The sequence below is a fragment of the Asterias rubens genome, chromosome 1, assembly GCF_902459465.1.
Source record: "Asterias rubens chromosome 1, eAstRub1.3, whole genome shotgun sequence".
NCBI classification, from domain to species: Eukaryota; Metazoa; Echinodermata; class Asteroidea; order Forcipulatida; family Asteriidae; genus Asterias; species Asterias rubens.
Genome location: NC_047062.1, coordinates 13,857,114 through 13,872,366, shown reverse-complemented (window position 1 = coordinate 13,872,366; position 15,253 = coordinate 13,857,114). Strand labels below are relative to the sequence as shown.

General features: G+C 38.3%; 1 protein-coding gene across 1 annotated transcript; it reads left to right on the top strand.

Moving 5' to 3' along the window:
- Nucleotides 1-2,622: 2,622 nt before the first annotated feature.
- Nucleotides 2,623-14,312, top strand: LOC117300481 (rho GTPase-activating protein 11A-like). The gene is made up of 10 exons (XM_033784218.1): nucleotides 2,623-2,856; nucleotides 4,878-4,972; nucleotides 5,567-5,663; nucleotides 6,166-6,751; nucleotides 7,005-7,115; nucleotides 8,099-8,174; nucleotides 9,413-9,555; nucleotides 10,008-10,188; nucleotides 10,731-10,857; nucleotides 11,441-14,312. The coding sequence occupies exons 1-10, from the start codon at nucleotides 2,725-2,727 to the stop codon at nucleotides 13,640-13,642; spliced, it is 3,750 nt and encodes a 1,249-aa protein (XP_033640109.1). The 5' UTR covers nucleotides 2,623-2,724; the 3' UTR covers nucleotides 13,643-14,312.
- Nucleotides 14,313-15,253: the final 941 nt, after the last annotated feature.

The window sequence follows — 15,253 nt, the reverse complement described above, 5'->3', positions numbered from 1 at the left end:
TGGTTTGCGGTAACACCATGTGTGTATCTACTTGCCAGGTAGAGTTGTTCTTAGGGAACTGTCTTGCTTTATTCTACTGCGGTGGAGTAGATAATCGGAGGTTCGGGAGACTTCTCAGTTCTGAAAAGAACTGTCCTGCTATTTAACTATTACCAGGGCGGATGGTATAGAAATTAGACTGGACTACTACTTTAGCTTATAGGATCGTAATTAACTGTACTGCCGCGGAGTCAGTTCTGAAATTGGTCTCAACGTTTCGACTAGCTTGCTCTAGTCATCGTCAACTGAAAGTTAGTAAACCCTCCTACTCTGGTACTATTTTTCTAGGTTGTTGACCAACCAAAATAAACCATTGAACTAAATGTACATTGTATGCAGATACATTCACCACATGATACCATAATTGCAGGCTGGTGTAGTTAATTTATCATTCAAAACCTGATGATATTGAATGGTCAGACAGTATGAGGGTTTATCTTCAAGTACGCACTAATCTTCCAATCAGATTTGCAGAATGGAGTGGTGATAAAAACCTATATTGCACCGCTAATATCACGACCTGTGTCTTGTGTGTTCAATGTCACGCGCCGAGTTTGCTTGAACATAAATACGTTATAAATACGCGCTCGTGGAAATACGGAAAATATCCAACTCAGCCTTTGGCCTCGTTGGATAAGGAACGCAGAAGCACTTTATTTTTTCCGTATTCCACTTGCGCTTGTGTGATAACTTATATTATAAAGATGTTTTTTACAAGCAATTACACTGTCAATGCTAATAATATTCAGCATTATTCTGGTTAATTATGAACTCTTGCAGAAAGCCTGGTAAAAATATTAAGGTTGAATGGTTGTTCCAACTAAGGTACACATGACTAAAGGATGTGTGTGTTTATTGTTGCTATGAATTAAAAAAAAGTCTATGCAGCTCAATGAGTTGGCATTTCCAATAATCCCTCAGTGTATGTAAAAAATTATAATGTACATAATTAATGTATTCAATTATCTTTGTGCTTTAAATACATTTTCTTTTGTGTTTAAACACTTCGGAGAGAGCTTTTGATTCTACCAGATTTTATTTATATTTATTTAGATTGATGAAGTATAGCCGTTGTAATGATGTAATAACATTTTCTTTTTTTTAGTTACGGTTTCGCCCTTTTGTGTATTTTGTTTGATAATTTATTAAGTGTAGGTAGCTATTGGAAGTATACTTCTTGGTTGTTAAAACCTCTCTGTTTTTTTGTTTTGATGGTAGATTTCCGTAGATAAATTTTATGGATGGAGTCAGTGTATTAATAAAAATGGTTATTGGCTAACCTGTAATACATGCTGAGTTGAGATAGTCACAATTATATTGACGGAAACCTTTAAAAGCATTTCTCCCTAAATGCTACCTGTTCCCAGTATTTTGAAAGTACAAACAAAAGGAGATATTTAATAAAGATTTTACTTTTGCTGAGTAGGGTGGGTGTGGTATTTTAACAGAGTGAAATTTCAGGGAGGGGTGCTGTAAATGTTGCTTAGGAAACTTGTTCAAAGATGCATAATTTAAGTTTGGTGCAAACGGTTTCAAATGCATCGCACAGACAAAAATAAGGCAATGGTTGCAAAATGTGATCAGGGAAAGGCATCCCTATGACACCATTACGACACAAAGTGACTTTGCAGAGCTCACCATTATGGGGATCAAAAGGTGGTAAGCATGTTAATATGTCATGTCCCTTAAAATTTGCGCTTCACTGTAGAACAAAAAGGGACAATAACTCAAAAAAATGGTGCAATAAAGATTATTGTGATGGCGGCATGTGATTATTGTGATGGATGAGTTGGGTCAATAACCAAAGGGTTGAACCCGCCTGACCTAAAAAGAAAGAAGACAAAATAAACAATTGACTCCAATCAAACTGGTAAAAAAGGAAAAATAATCAACCACGAGAGCAAAACATTTAAACAAGCAAACAATGGGGGGAAAACATGCAAGTGTGATCCTCACACTGGTTTGGGGAGAAGAATGTTGATAACGAGGGTGCGTGAGGCGAAATTCAGAGAGGGGCGACTAATTCCAAGTACACTGTCGGAAAGGATAACTCCAGGAGTAAAGCTTAGTTGTCTAAAATGTTAAAACATTAGACTTTTCTATTGCAACGTCACAGCCCAAGTTTGTTGCCATCCAAGGTTGGAAAACTATTGAAAGCCTTAAATGCAAAGCAAAAACATATCTACATTTTGTAACAATAACACAAATATTTTTTAAAATGTCAAATTTGTTGGAAACAAAGCAACAGATCATGTGATTGTATTTGTATTTTATTGAATTGACAGTTTTCAGAAAAGGTTGAATTCGTTTACAACATCTGTTAAACAAGTGAATGTTTTGCTGACATTCGGCCGTCCACTCCGACCAGGGCGGTTTGTTTATGGAAAAGTATAAATTATTAATGGTTTGTATTATTAGCAGACGACGTATGGTTTCTTCACTGGCGCATTGGGTTAGCGCCCTCTATTGCCGACCTTTCAATGACTCAACACGAACCAATCAAATGTAGGAATCGCCAACACATGCAAAAAGGCGATCGTTTTGAATGCTCTGCCTGCTGGCTGTGACTGACTGCGATAAAAATGGTTCTTCGAAGTTGAGACAGGGATCGGGGAAGCCGAATTTCAAACATTATTTTACTCTTTTTCTGTTCATATTTGACGTTGTTCCGAACGGCAAAGAAAGATGAAGGACATGTTTACCATCGAAGACAAGGAGACTCTTAAATATGTCATCCGTCATGAGCTGAAAAGTCTTGGTATAAAAGTGCCAAAAGAGAAGCGAATAAGTGTTCGCTGTACACAAGGCCAAGGGAAGGTAAGTGCGTGCGTAAAAAGTACATGGGAATGTTGTGTATCTCCATGGAGCAATAAACTAGATTATTGCTCCATGGTATCTCCGACATTTAAATTTGGTTGACGACACAGTTATTTACTGATCGGGGCTCGGTTATAAAGCCTCCCAAAGGAATCGGTAAATATTCTATGATTTTAATGGTGTCTTAGGCAGTTTCTCTCCTTTTTAAATGTTTCTTACTTTTTAAATATTGAATTGAATTTTTTATTAATGTGTTCTGTTCTGTTGTTTTACATTTGAAAGTTCATTTGTTTTCCATTAAAACAACTTACATTTTCTTTGCGAAAGAAAATGAAACTGTAGTCATAGTAGTGTTCAACCTAAACCAAACTCAGAACTGTGGTTGGCTGCACTCCTTAGAAAAAAATTGTTTTAAGCTCAATAGCAACAAGACTGAATTCCTTCACATATCTTCCCGTTTTCGTTCCACAGATCACATATCATTCATTGATTTAGATGGCACACAGGTTAATTCTGTCAGGAAGTGTCGTAATTTGGGTGCAATATTTGATGATAATTTCACTATGGACAGTTTTGTTTCACAGAAATGCAGATCAGCATCTTTTGCACTTCACAAAATCGGGAAAATTCGCAACCTGATAGATAAACACACCACTGAACGCTTGATTCAAGCTTTTGTGGTGTGTCATCTTGATTTTTGCAATAGCCTCCTTTCTGGGATCTCGGCTCGTCAAGTGCAGAAGATGCAGGTTGTGCAGAACTCTGCAGCTCGTCTTATTTATCGTATTAGGAAACATGAACCTGTGTCTGTTATTCTAAGAGACTTACACTGGCTACCTATTCACTCTCGCATTTCATTCAAAATATTGTTGTTAGCATATGAATGTTTTTATGATTTTGCGCCTCCTTATTTGACAGAGCTGTTAACATTGTACACACCTTCTAGAAATCTTCGTTCTAACAAGAAAAAGTTGTTTGTTATTCCACCAGTGATAACCAAATCATATGGTGAACGCAGCTTCGTTCACACTGCCTCAACCTTATGGAACAATCTCCCGGAACACATAAAAAACATTGATTCCATTATTAGGTTTAAGATTGCTTTAAAGACGCACTTATTTATCATTTAATTCATCCATTTTATTTGTTACCCAGTACGTCTTGTCTTTGTATTCTGTTGTGTTTTTCTCAGAAGCGCTTAGGGACATGTTTGATTTCTATGTGTTATGCGCTATATAAGAATGGTTAATTATTATTTATTATTATTAAATTTCAACACGCTACACCTGTACACTGGTAAATTAAAAAACAGGAGTACAGCGCAGCACAGGGGATACTGCTGGGATTAATGTTGAACCTACTACCGGTACTCCTAGTTAGTAGAACTATAATCTTTTTCCTGCTATCGTGGAGACGATAGCAGAACGAACCTCATGAGTATGTTAAACCTAGCCCTATATATATACAAATATATAGTGCCAATATGTTAAACTCTCTCTGCTTCTTGGCCCTAGCCCCACTGGGATAGTCTCAGGAAGTGTGGAGATTTTTTGAATGGAAACTAACATTTTTTGCCCAAACATTTTCCGCACAGTTGTACTATCTCCTATTATTATTAAATTGTGGAGACAAATGAAACACATACAAAATTACAGACAACCAACAACCCACTGTCCACAGTGGCTTGGATTGTGAAATTTGATACAATGTCTGAGATCCGAGTCCTTGTGTGACATCACCAGAGCTTCTTGCTTTGTGGCATGCTGGTGCATAGTGCTAATAAGTTAAAAACCGATAAATACCCATGTTCTAATATTTTGAGTTGTGATGGTTCATGTTGTATTTGTGTTGAGTTTGTGTACAAAATTTTGACTAGTACCGGTAAGATTTAGTAGTATAGGCCTAGTCATAAGTAAAGCTAATGCAGCAAAACAATTACATGTGATCTTACTAGGGTAACTTACAGCATAAACTACTTCTAAAAGTCTTAAACATACTTCTTCTGTTTTTTCCCCAAACAGGAACGGTCTACCTGCAAAACAACCATCTTTGGTAGTGCACTGGAAGATATTCCCAACAACTTTATTAGTAAGAGACCTGGATGCTTAGTGCCAAAGTAAGTCATTAGAGGAAAACAAAACCCAGAATCTCACAAAGGCCATTGCCTCCGCGCTATATTGCCTGAACCCAATACCATCAACCTACATCAAACATCTTCTTTACTGATTATGTCTGCTTAGCTAACATCAGAAAGAGAACCAGTAGTGTGGCATGTCGTGGCGGAGCAGTCAAGCGCACTGGACTCATTGGCTCTTGTGTTTCTGATCAGCTGAGTGTTGGTTCGAGACCAAGTCTTGACACAGGCAAGGCACATCACTCAACCAAACTGCTTTGTCCCTCGGACCGTAGGTCCTGTGTGTGCTGTAAACGCATAGAAAAGAACACAAACACGTATCTTTTAGCACCCACACTCTGTTTCTGGCAGGATTGGCAGTGTTCTTATTATGTATAAAACCAACCATGCCCTATGACCCCTGAAAAAGGTGTTTTTGCAGTACAAGCAATGCAAACTTATTTATTCCGCATCATCCTTTTTCCCACACTATGTATCTTCAGCATAAAAAACTTGTTTCTTAGAAACAATGTTGCATGTTTGTTTGGTTTTAATTATTACTACAACATTTAAGCGCCTTGCCCCTCTCTCGTGCAGGTTTTTAGTGGAGTGTGTACATTTCCTGGAAGACAATGTTGAGTCTGAGGGATTATTTAGAAAGCCAGGATCCAGAATCAGGCAGAAGGAATTACAGGTACGTACATTGAATTATCTAAAACTTTGGTTAACCCTTGTGGCAGGTTTGAACATTTACGCTGAACTGTTTTGCCCCCTGGTTTAGTGAACATTTTTTAGGTGCAAGCCCTCCTGTCTTGAGGATTTTCCCACCAAATTCAAGCTCTGCCTTATGAATATTTTGAATGGCTGAGAATTTTTTTTGTTTAAATAGCAAAGAATAGTTGCATATTTTGCAATGTTCAGGACTAGATTCCATGGTGCTGCATGCCATTGCCATTTAGTTGCGCAAAATACACACTTAAATCTCATGTATTTTGGAAGGAGTTGTTACTTTATGCATGGTTATTCCCCTTCATGCAGATTCTAACCAAACTTGGTGCTCATTAGGTAGAATACACTCCCATGAAATTTGTTGAAAGTTTTTTTGAGTTGTATTCCTATCAGTGTTTCTCCTTATAATGCATAAACAAATTTAGAGGTTTTTCATATCACTTTTTAAAATATTTTACTCCATGTAGCTCAGCATTGAGAATGGCAAGACAATCCCCAGCAATGCCAGTGTAAACGATGTGGCAGGCCTCTTCAAACTCTTCTTCCGAGAACTGCCCGAGCCCCTCTTCAGTGGCAAACTGGCCGAGGCCCTCAGCAAGTGTTGCCAGCTGAGTGACACAGAGAAGCGATGTTATGCCATGCGCCTCCTCTGCCTCACCCTCCCGTCTCTCCATCTTTCCACGCTGTGCTTTATCCTAGAGTTCATGAAGAAGGTGGCAGCCAATGCGGACACCAACAAGATGGACGCCTCAAACCTTGCCCTAGTCATGATGCCCAACCTGATGAGGGGCTTCAGAAAGGAGAAAAGCAACACGGCGACCATCGAGAAGTTCCTGAAGCTACAGACGGCAGTTGTGAAACACCTGATTGAGAATGCGGATGATTTGGGCATGGTTCCTGATGCCGTGCTGGAGAAACTTGATAACTTTGGGAATCGATCGAGTGATTTGCTAGACTGGTTAACATCAGAAGATGAGTTGGATAAGAGTGATGAGGCGACTCTGGAAGAGCGTAAGAAACACAGGAGGAGGAGGAGAAGCGGACCCATTCAAGGTAGGATGGGATCTGATTTAAGTCACAAAACTTTTAAATTATCCAAGAAGTTAAGTTTCAGAATAAGGGAGGAGAACCCAGGCCTGCAAGCTATTTCCATTTTATTTGAATCTCATTCCTGAATGAATGCATGAACCAATTACAACTATAAAACCACACAAAACACACTTTCAGTTTTGTAACAATATTGCCATACATTTACAAAAAAGTCTACTATTTATTTTTGATCAAGAACTGCTTTCTTCATGTACAGGTTTAATGAGTGGCATAGGACAGAGTCTGGGTTTACTCAAGTCTGGTGCTGGTAGTGCTACTGTAAAAACACCCGCTGTAGATGAAATCATTGAGAATCCAACGTTCCTTGGTGAGTTTCGTTTTGGGGTAACAATTTGCAGAGACATGACTAACCATTTTAAACCATTCAACTGTAGGCCTACAGGTTGTGTATGGTACAACTTAGCCTGGCGGCCTTACACTTTTGTATTATACTACAGTGACGTCCTGGATATCAGGGTACATTTCTGGGGCGGAAAATTTTAAAAGCTTCATAACTCAAATCTTACCTGCAAGAAAGCACTAATTGCAACAGATTCACATTCCATGGCAGCATATATTTTTCTGCGGTGGGTTTTGATCGTCATTTATTCTTCACAAATCCATCATTTTCATGAAATAATGCAGCTCAAAACGGAAATTTGTTAAAATTGGGAACTGCATTATTTCACAAAAATGACGGATTTTTGAGGAATATATGATGCCCAAAACCCACCGCAGAAAAATGTATGCCGCCATGGAATGTGAATCTGTTGAAATTAGTGGCTTGTTGCAGGTAAGATTTGAGTTATGAAGCTTTGAAAATTGTTCCGCCCCAGAAACGGACCTAATAGTTAGGACTCTGTATCTGTGTACAGAGGAAGAGTCCTATATAGGGCTAGGTACAACTATGCACAGAACTAACTGGTTTTCTTGTTTGATTCATTCATCACATGCTATCATGTTGCAGGCTGGCATAGCTTATCCATAGAGCTGTGATTTATTTATAAATCATCAATACCTGGGACAGTATATTCGTTCTGATTGGTCGAGGTGAGGCCATGTTTATGCATTATAAGGACCTTACCTTTGACCTTGGCCTTGGCCTTGGCCTTTTGTTGCTTGGACATGACCCAGTCGGTTATAAACGGCCATTGAAAACCACATTATCGATCTTATATTTCTTTATTGAAGGTTCTCATAATGCTTGTAATTTTTTCAATTAATTCTGAATAGATCTAACTTTTTGTCATTGTGTATCTGTCTAAATTTTGTGGCCAGGTAGTAATAATTTTGTTGTTGGTACATTAATAGGTGAGACTCCACGAATACTAAGATCCAGCAAAAGGAAAGCCAGTGACGATCTAAGTACTTTGGCCTCTGTCAAAAGGTAGGTCACAGTGTAGCATCATTGCATCAAATATCTACTAATGAGGGTAGGAGTTTGATGTTGTTAATACTTCTTGTGTTTTTAACCCTTTAGCAGACTATAGCGGCCGCAATTTAAAATATTTTTTGCTTGTCATTTTTTGTGTGTAGTTTTATGCTGATTTTTAACTGATTTTTATACTCTTCTTTTTTTATTCTGAAAATGGCTTTGTGTTTCAAAAGACTTGTTTAATGTTACTCTGTAAGCGCCATAGAACATTGTTTTTTCAATGAGTTGAGTGCAATATAAATGTTTATATAAGCAGAGGTACAAAGAATAGGTGTTGGACTGAATCAAATTGACATTTTCCAATTTGTTCATATTTTTAAACATTGAAAAGTGTATAATTCTCAAACTAAGCCATGAACTTCTGTTTCAGATTAATTTTCCTGACATTTTTCCCAAGGTAAATGGGGCAAAAAGTCAACAGGATTAGCAGTGTCTAGGAATATGGTGATTGAAATCCAGAAATGACATGTCTAAAGGGTTTAAAGTGACTTAAAAGATTAGCATCAGAAATCTCACACTATTTTCAGGGAGCATTTTCAACACTTCTTATTCCTTTCAAAGGCAGTGGACACTATTTGGTAATTACTCAAAATAACTGTTTGCATAAAAATTTACTTTGTAAGGAGCAATGAAGAGCTGTTGATAGTATAAAACATTGTGAGAAACGGCTCCCTCTGAAGTAACATAGTTTGTGAGAAAGATGTAATTTCTTTTTTAAATATTTGAATTGAATTTGAGACATCAGCTAAGGTCTCGAATTCAAGGCATCTGAAAGCACACAACTTGTGCGACAAAGGTGTTTCCATTATTATCTCGCAACTCGACAACCAATTGAGTCAAAATTTTCACAGGTTTGTTATTTCCTTCATATGTTGGGATACACAAAGTGAGAATCTTTGATAATTACCAAACGTGTCAAGTGTCTTTAAAACAACACCCTAAAATTATTTCCCTACTCTTGTTCTTCAGCTTTATTTCCCTTGTAGGAGCGCTTTATAAATACTTCTATTATTGTTATCAGACACATGATATTCTCTCTACTTTAATCTGATTACCGATTTTTTTTCAATTTAATAGCCGAAAATACCATCAAAACATAATTCCTATAGGTCAGTCTTTGTACTCACTAACATTTCCAAAAGGGTAAAATGTTGTGCTTGTTTGATTGATTCCACTTTTACCGCCTACAGAAAAGCTATGCTCCATCAGATGACCTCTGACCCTCATTATAGCAAACCAGGCCTTAATCTACATAAAGAGGGTCGGCATCAGACAGTGACGGACTCTCCTATTACACCGATACGACCAACTAAACCAGCCCTGGGAGAAGTCGGTAAGTCACACTAAAATTTAAAGTTCAATCATTGAAAATTCACAAGGAGTAGTTTGGAAAATGGTTGATGAGATGTAAAAATTAATTCCGTCATGGTTTTTCTCATTTTATGAAACTGTTTCAGACTGATATCTCAATGTAGAGGCCCTGTTGCATAAAGCAATTTTTACATTTGATTTGAATGCTTGAAAAATGAAAAGTTTCAAAAGTGGCATTTTTCCAACAAAACTAAACTGGAAATTTTGGGAATTGGCAGGAATTTTTTGCCTGTTAATTGCCTTTGTGCAACATGCATGTCCCAAAGTAAAATTTAACAATATTTTGTTTATTTTAAAGAGACAAACAAAGAGAAGTTAGCATGTTGTGAGTTGATTATTATAATATAAGTTATTTTTTTTGTTCGTGCAAACTGAATAATGCATGATTGATACTTTTACTCTTATTGTTCTCAGATGCTATTACGGAAGACGGGTCGACTGTCTTCAAGTTCCAAACGCCTTCAATCAAGTTTGCCGACGAATCTTTCGCAACTTTCTCTGCTACTCCTGCGGCAGGCTGTGTTGACACGACCGGAGGGATGTCTGAAAAAAAGTCAGGAAAACTCAAAAAGCAAACTGGCAAAAAGTACAAAAGGTGCGATTTAGTTTTATAAAGAACTTATCACCCGCAAGAGGCATTTTCTAAGACCCAAATAAAAGTGAATGAATTGTTCAGGGAGAACTGCTGATAAACATATTGCTTTTTACAAGCATTTCATGCATTATGAGTGGTTAAGGCTTAAGTATTTTCTTTCTTTGTTTGAAAGTATCACCTGTAAAAAATATCCTGAAAAATAAAATTGTTTATCTTTGTTGTCTTTGCAAGTTACCGTAACTAGTTCAAACCTTATATTTTGATTTAGCGTGACTGGTTGTCGTGTAGTTCAATAAAAAATGTAACCTATTAACAAATCATTACTTTGAAAACTTTCAAATATTTTCAAAATAACAATGTGAGAAATGTTTGAGTTCATAATTATTATTTACTTACTATAAAATATAAGAGAAACTTTGAGAAACACTTGTTTATATTGAGTTAAAACAACTTCATTTCCAATAATTATGTGCTTTTAGTGTATCATAGTATCAAAAGCTTAACTTGACATAAATTTCCCTCTCTCTCTCTTTTGTTTTTAGACGTTCTGGAGTAACCCAAGTAGACATGAGCACACCTCGATCAGCTCGTGGCAGCAACACCCCCAAGTCTGGCAGTGTTTACAATTCAATCAAGAAGAGACTTGGCCATAAGCATACTCACACACAGGTAAGATTTGGGAAAACAGAGTAAACTGTTGCAAACTGCTCACCAACCAAAAGGACCTATGGTATAAATGCATTAAATTGTTAATGGTTAACGACCCAAGCAGAGTTTTTTATCAATCTCAAAGGCTAACATTGGGAAAGACTCTTCTAGGGTCAAAGCGTCAGGTCATTATCTATTTTGTGGAGGTAAGGTTTGGCTAACAAAGAAACAAAAGACACAAAAGCAGTCTTAGGTTCTATAAAAACAGTCAAGTTTATAGGTCAGTTTTGAATGTACACAGTCACTGCACCAGGCAATAGTGGGGCAAGGGGCAGTATCTTTTTAAAGCAGTTAATATATTTAGGCTTGTGTTTTGGTTGTCATTATGTTTTCCTCCTACTCGGTAACCTATTCTAAAGAGCCATTAGGTAGAGATATAGGGAGATTGATAAAATTGTCCTTGCAACACAAAGACTGAATTACAACTATTTTGCGATCAGCATGGTCTATAAAGGGTCAAAGAACATTACGTTAAATTTTGTTAATGAATTTTGGATTGGACTGTAGTTCTAATGATATTTACGATGTCTGTTTTATTTTACAGCCAACTCCGATAAGCCTAAATGACATGCCTGATAAGTCGGTAGGATGGCGACTTGCTAACCCACCAACCAAAGATGGCAAAGCTGAGACTGACAACCTGGTACTTGGTTGTTCCCCCTCTCTGAAGAGAACACCAATTATGAGACGGCGACAGCGAAGAAATAAGATGCCTAGTTCTCCCGCAATGCTCTTCTCAACGTCTCTTTCCCTGCCAATGAACGACCAAGAGAATCAAGTTCAGAAGTCAGTGGTACATGTCAGAGGTGAAGTGTCAGGGGACGGGGTCGCAGATTCAGACTCACCTAAGGTATATGTAGTTGATTTACAGTCCACTGTGGTGTGTTCAAATGTGACTCAGACTGATGCGGTATCTCACGACTGCAATCAGAACAGCATTGGAAATGATATGAAAGAGGCAATTAGTAAAGACACTAATGAGTGCATCAATGGTGTCCCCATCGGAGTGGAAAATGTGAGTGAGGAATTGGTGAGCAATGAAAACCAGGAAACTACTAAAGCGGAAGTCCACAAGGAATCAGTTTCTGGTGGGTCATGTGAAGTCAGTAACAAAGTCATTGCTACAGAGCGCCAGTCATTGCAGCATTCTATCAGCCAGCACAGTCTATCAAGCGTCCTGTCTCAAGTCAGTGTCACCAGTACCAAGTCTGTCTTCAGTATAGAGTGTGAAGATGAGATGAGGGATGTCAGAGGTATGACGGAAACTGAAGATTCTAATGATGTTACCATACAGACCGACAACACACTCTGCGAAGCACTCACTCCTGCACTGAAGGATCAAGTCGTCCAAGTTTGCACCAGAAATATGGAGACTTTAACTGCAGTATCAGAGGACACAAATGATGCTGTATTTACTGAAGGATTTGACAGGACAGATGGGGTTACCGGCAACCCAATCGCTGGGATGGGTAGCATGGTCAGTCTTGACAGTGTAGTTACAGCAGACTCCTCTGTGAGTGAGGCTGATCTCGACAGCCACGGGGGTGAACACCCTGATGGAATCCATAGAAGCAACAGCAGGAGAAAACTCACCAAATCAGTCTCCCTGGACAGCGGTAAAGGTTTATCTCTTGACGACCTTGCCAACATCGAGGAGGGGAAACTCCAGGAGAGGGTTGACCAACGTCTAGCTTCGGAGAGGGGCATCAAATCTGCAAAAGCCATCCCTCTAGGATTGGTCAAGATGATGTCTGACCGGTTGTCTCCCTTAGAGGATGCCAGTGAAGAATCCAGCTGTAGTATTTCCAGTGAAGACAACCCTCAATTTAAGGAAACCAAAGCTTTCTGGAAGCTGGCTAAATCAGGTCGTATCTTCAATAAGAGTCTTTCTGAATCGCAAGTAGGTTCTCCTCAACGTACCAGCCAGGCCGTTCAGTCAAAGTCTCTTCATTCCTTGGTGCATATCCAGAAAGACAGTGCTGGGAGACGCAAACGAGCCAATACCCAGGCAAACTCCAGTATGGTGAAGAGTAACATCAACATGTTCAATTCTATGTGCCAACAAATATCCCCTGTGAAGAAATCAGAAATGATCGGTCACTCGGGGTACAGGCAAAGAGCATCGACAGCACAATCATCGTATTCAAGAGAATGCCAAAACACACAGGAGAAACCGAAAGAGATCAAATCCAAGAGTAATCTGACCAAGGCGGTGAGTATTGACAGCGGTTTGTGCAACCTTCAAGACGACCATGACCACAATGATTCCTATGAAATTGCTCAGCTCCAGGGATCTACTGTCCAGGTCCCCAAGGGTCAGCATCAAGCCAGAGATGATGAGCCGCACACCCCGGAGATGACAGACCAGAAGACGACAATCAAGTATGAGCATCCTGAGGACATGCCTGTTCACTACGGCGACCAAGAAGCCGACCAAATGCCTGATCACCTTGCACCCATCCACGCCCTTCACAATAAGTCCCTCACCCCCATGAAGCTGGTCTCCTCGACCATCATCCGCACCCCTGGTAAGAGGAAAACCATTAAGATCAAACATCGCTCACCTCTTAAACGGTTGCAGATCCCAAATGACAACACACCACCCGTGAGGGAGAGCAGAACGCACAAAAGGTACCCCTGTTCTCCAAGGAACCCCTTGCTACATCAGCAGCCTAATGGTAGACAACAGATGAGGCCTCAAATACCCAGTCATGTCAGAGATGACATGGATGTAGTGGAACTGTAAGATTCATTCATCATTTCTTAAGAGGGAACCAACTTCCTGATTAATAATGTGGACCATCAGATCAACATCCGAGTACGTGTGTTTGCAAGATTATTTAAGAGGGATACTAGAACATGTGTTTGAAAGGAGTATTGAATAAATGTATTGAAAGTATAACTGTTGAAACTGGCCTATAAAATGTTCTTGGAATAGATCACTAGTTGTTTTGAGGAACAGCACACAGGTACAATATGTAGACTGCTTAGGCAGAGAAGTCTCTCAGATGTATCTACAACTATATAGTCACCTAAACCGTTCCGTGTTTCTGACCCTGTCCCATGTCCAGGCCAAATCCTCCACAATCCATAGTATAGTTTTAATTGAGTTTGATGGAGTAAAAAATGGGTGCTTGTCACCGTACAGTGAAGTATATATTTTTTACAGATTTTTGGACGAACAGGATGACTGCAGGAATTTAATAAAGAGAGGATGCTCTAGCTGTTGCATCAGAGGCTTACATTTACCCCTGTCAGCCATTTAACAGTGTTCTGAAGAAGACAAAAATGTCATATTAATGAAGGTGCAATACTGATGTAAGTAAAGACAAGCTGGAAAAGTGAAAGAAGAGCTGGGAATTTTGTACATGTTTGTCAAAACAGTGTAGATACTTCAAAGGCAGTGGACACTATTGGTAATTACTCAAAATAATTATTAGCATAAAACCTTACTTGGTAACGAGAAATGGGGAGTGGTTGACAGTATAAAACAATGTGAGAAACGGCTCCCTCTGAAGTAACGTAGTTTTTGAGAAAGAAGTAATTTTCCACAAATTTGATTTTGAGCTAGTCCTCAGCATTAGATTTTGAGGTCTCGAAATCAAGCATCTGAAAGCATACAACTTCGTGTGACAGGGGTGTTTTTTCTTTCAATATTATCTCGCAACTTTGACAACCAATTGAGCTCAAATTTTCACAGGTTTGTTATTTTATGCATATGTTGAGATACACCAAGTGAGAAGAATGGTCTTTGACATTAACCCAAGGTGTCCAGTGTCTTTAATGTTGGTCTGACTTACTCTATGGTCTGATAAATCAAACAAGATATGTGCTCTATCTCTGGGTAGACTTTAAGGTTTCTTCATATTTTTTGGGGAAGAGTTTATTTTGAATTGTTTTTTTGATAAAAAGAAGTTGAGAGTAAAGTAAGAAAAAGTCAGAAGAAAATATTCTGTTAATTAAAAAAACAATTACCATGAAGATTAACATAGGATAAGTTCAATATATTTTAAACAATGCAATTTTGATTCTGTTTTATATCTTGACAGTACGGGAGTTGTGTATTTAAATACACATGAATATGAAAAATGCTCAAAACACATCCTTTTTCTCAAAGAATGTATTTACATGTATATATGTTTTTCAGAATTATACTAATTTTCTAAGGTTTTCTTTTGTTTTCTGTGATTGTGTGAATGTCAACTAACCTTTATTTTGATAAACTATTTAGTGTGATTGTCCCTATAGGCATTAATGAGTGTTTGTATGTAAAGGCTATCTATCTTCAGCAATGTAAAGAAGATATTGTTATTTCTGGTTATTGTGTGAGCCTTAAGTATCTGTGATTAAGAAACGA

What these genes read in the sequence shown, in the direction of transcription:
- LOC117300481 (XM_033784218.1), top strand. Translation starts at nt 2,725, where the DNA reads ATGAAGGACATGTTTACCATCGAAGACAAGGAGACTCTTAAATATGTC. An exon ending in CCTGGATGCTTAGTGCCAAA is followed by an intron (nt 4,973 to 5,566) that starts GTAAGTCATTAG and finishes TCTCTCGTGCAG; the next exon opens with GTTTTTAGTGGAGTGTGTAC. An exon ending in ATAAGCATACTCACACACAG is followed by an intron (nt 10,858 to 11,440) that starts GTAAGATTTGGG and finishes TTTATTTTACAG; the next exon opens with CCAACTCCGATAAGCCTAAA.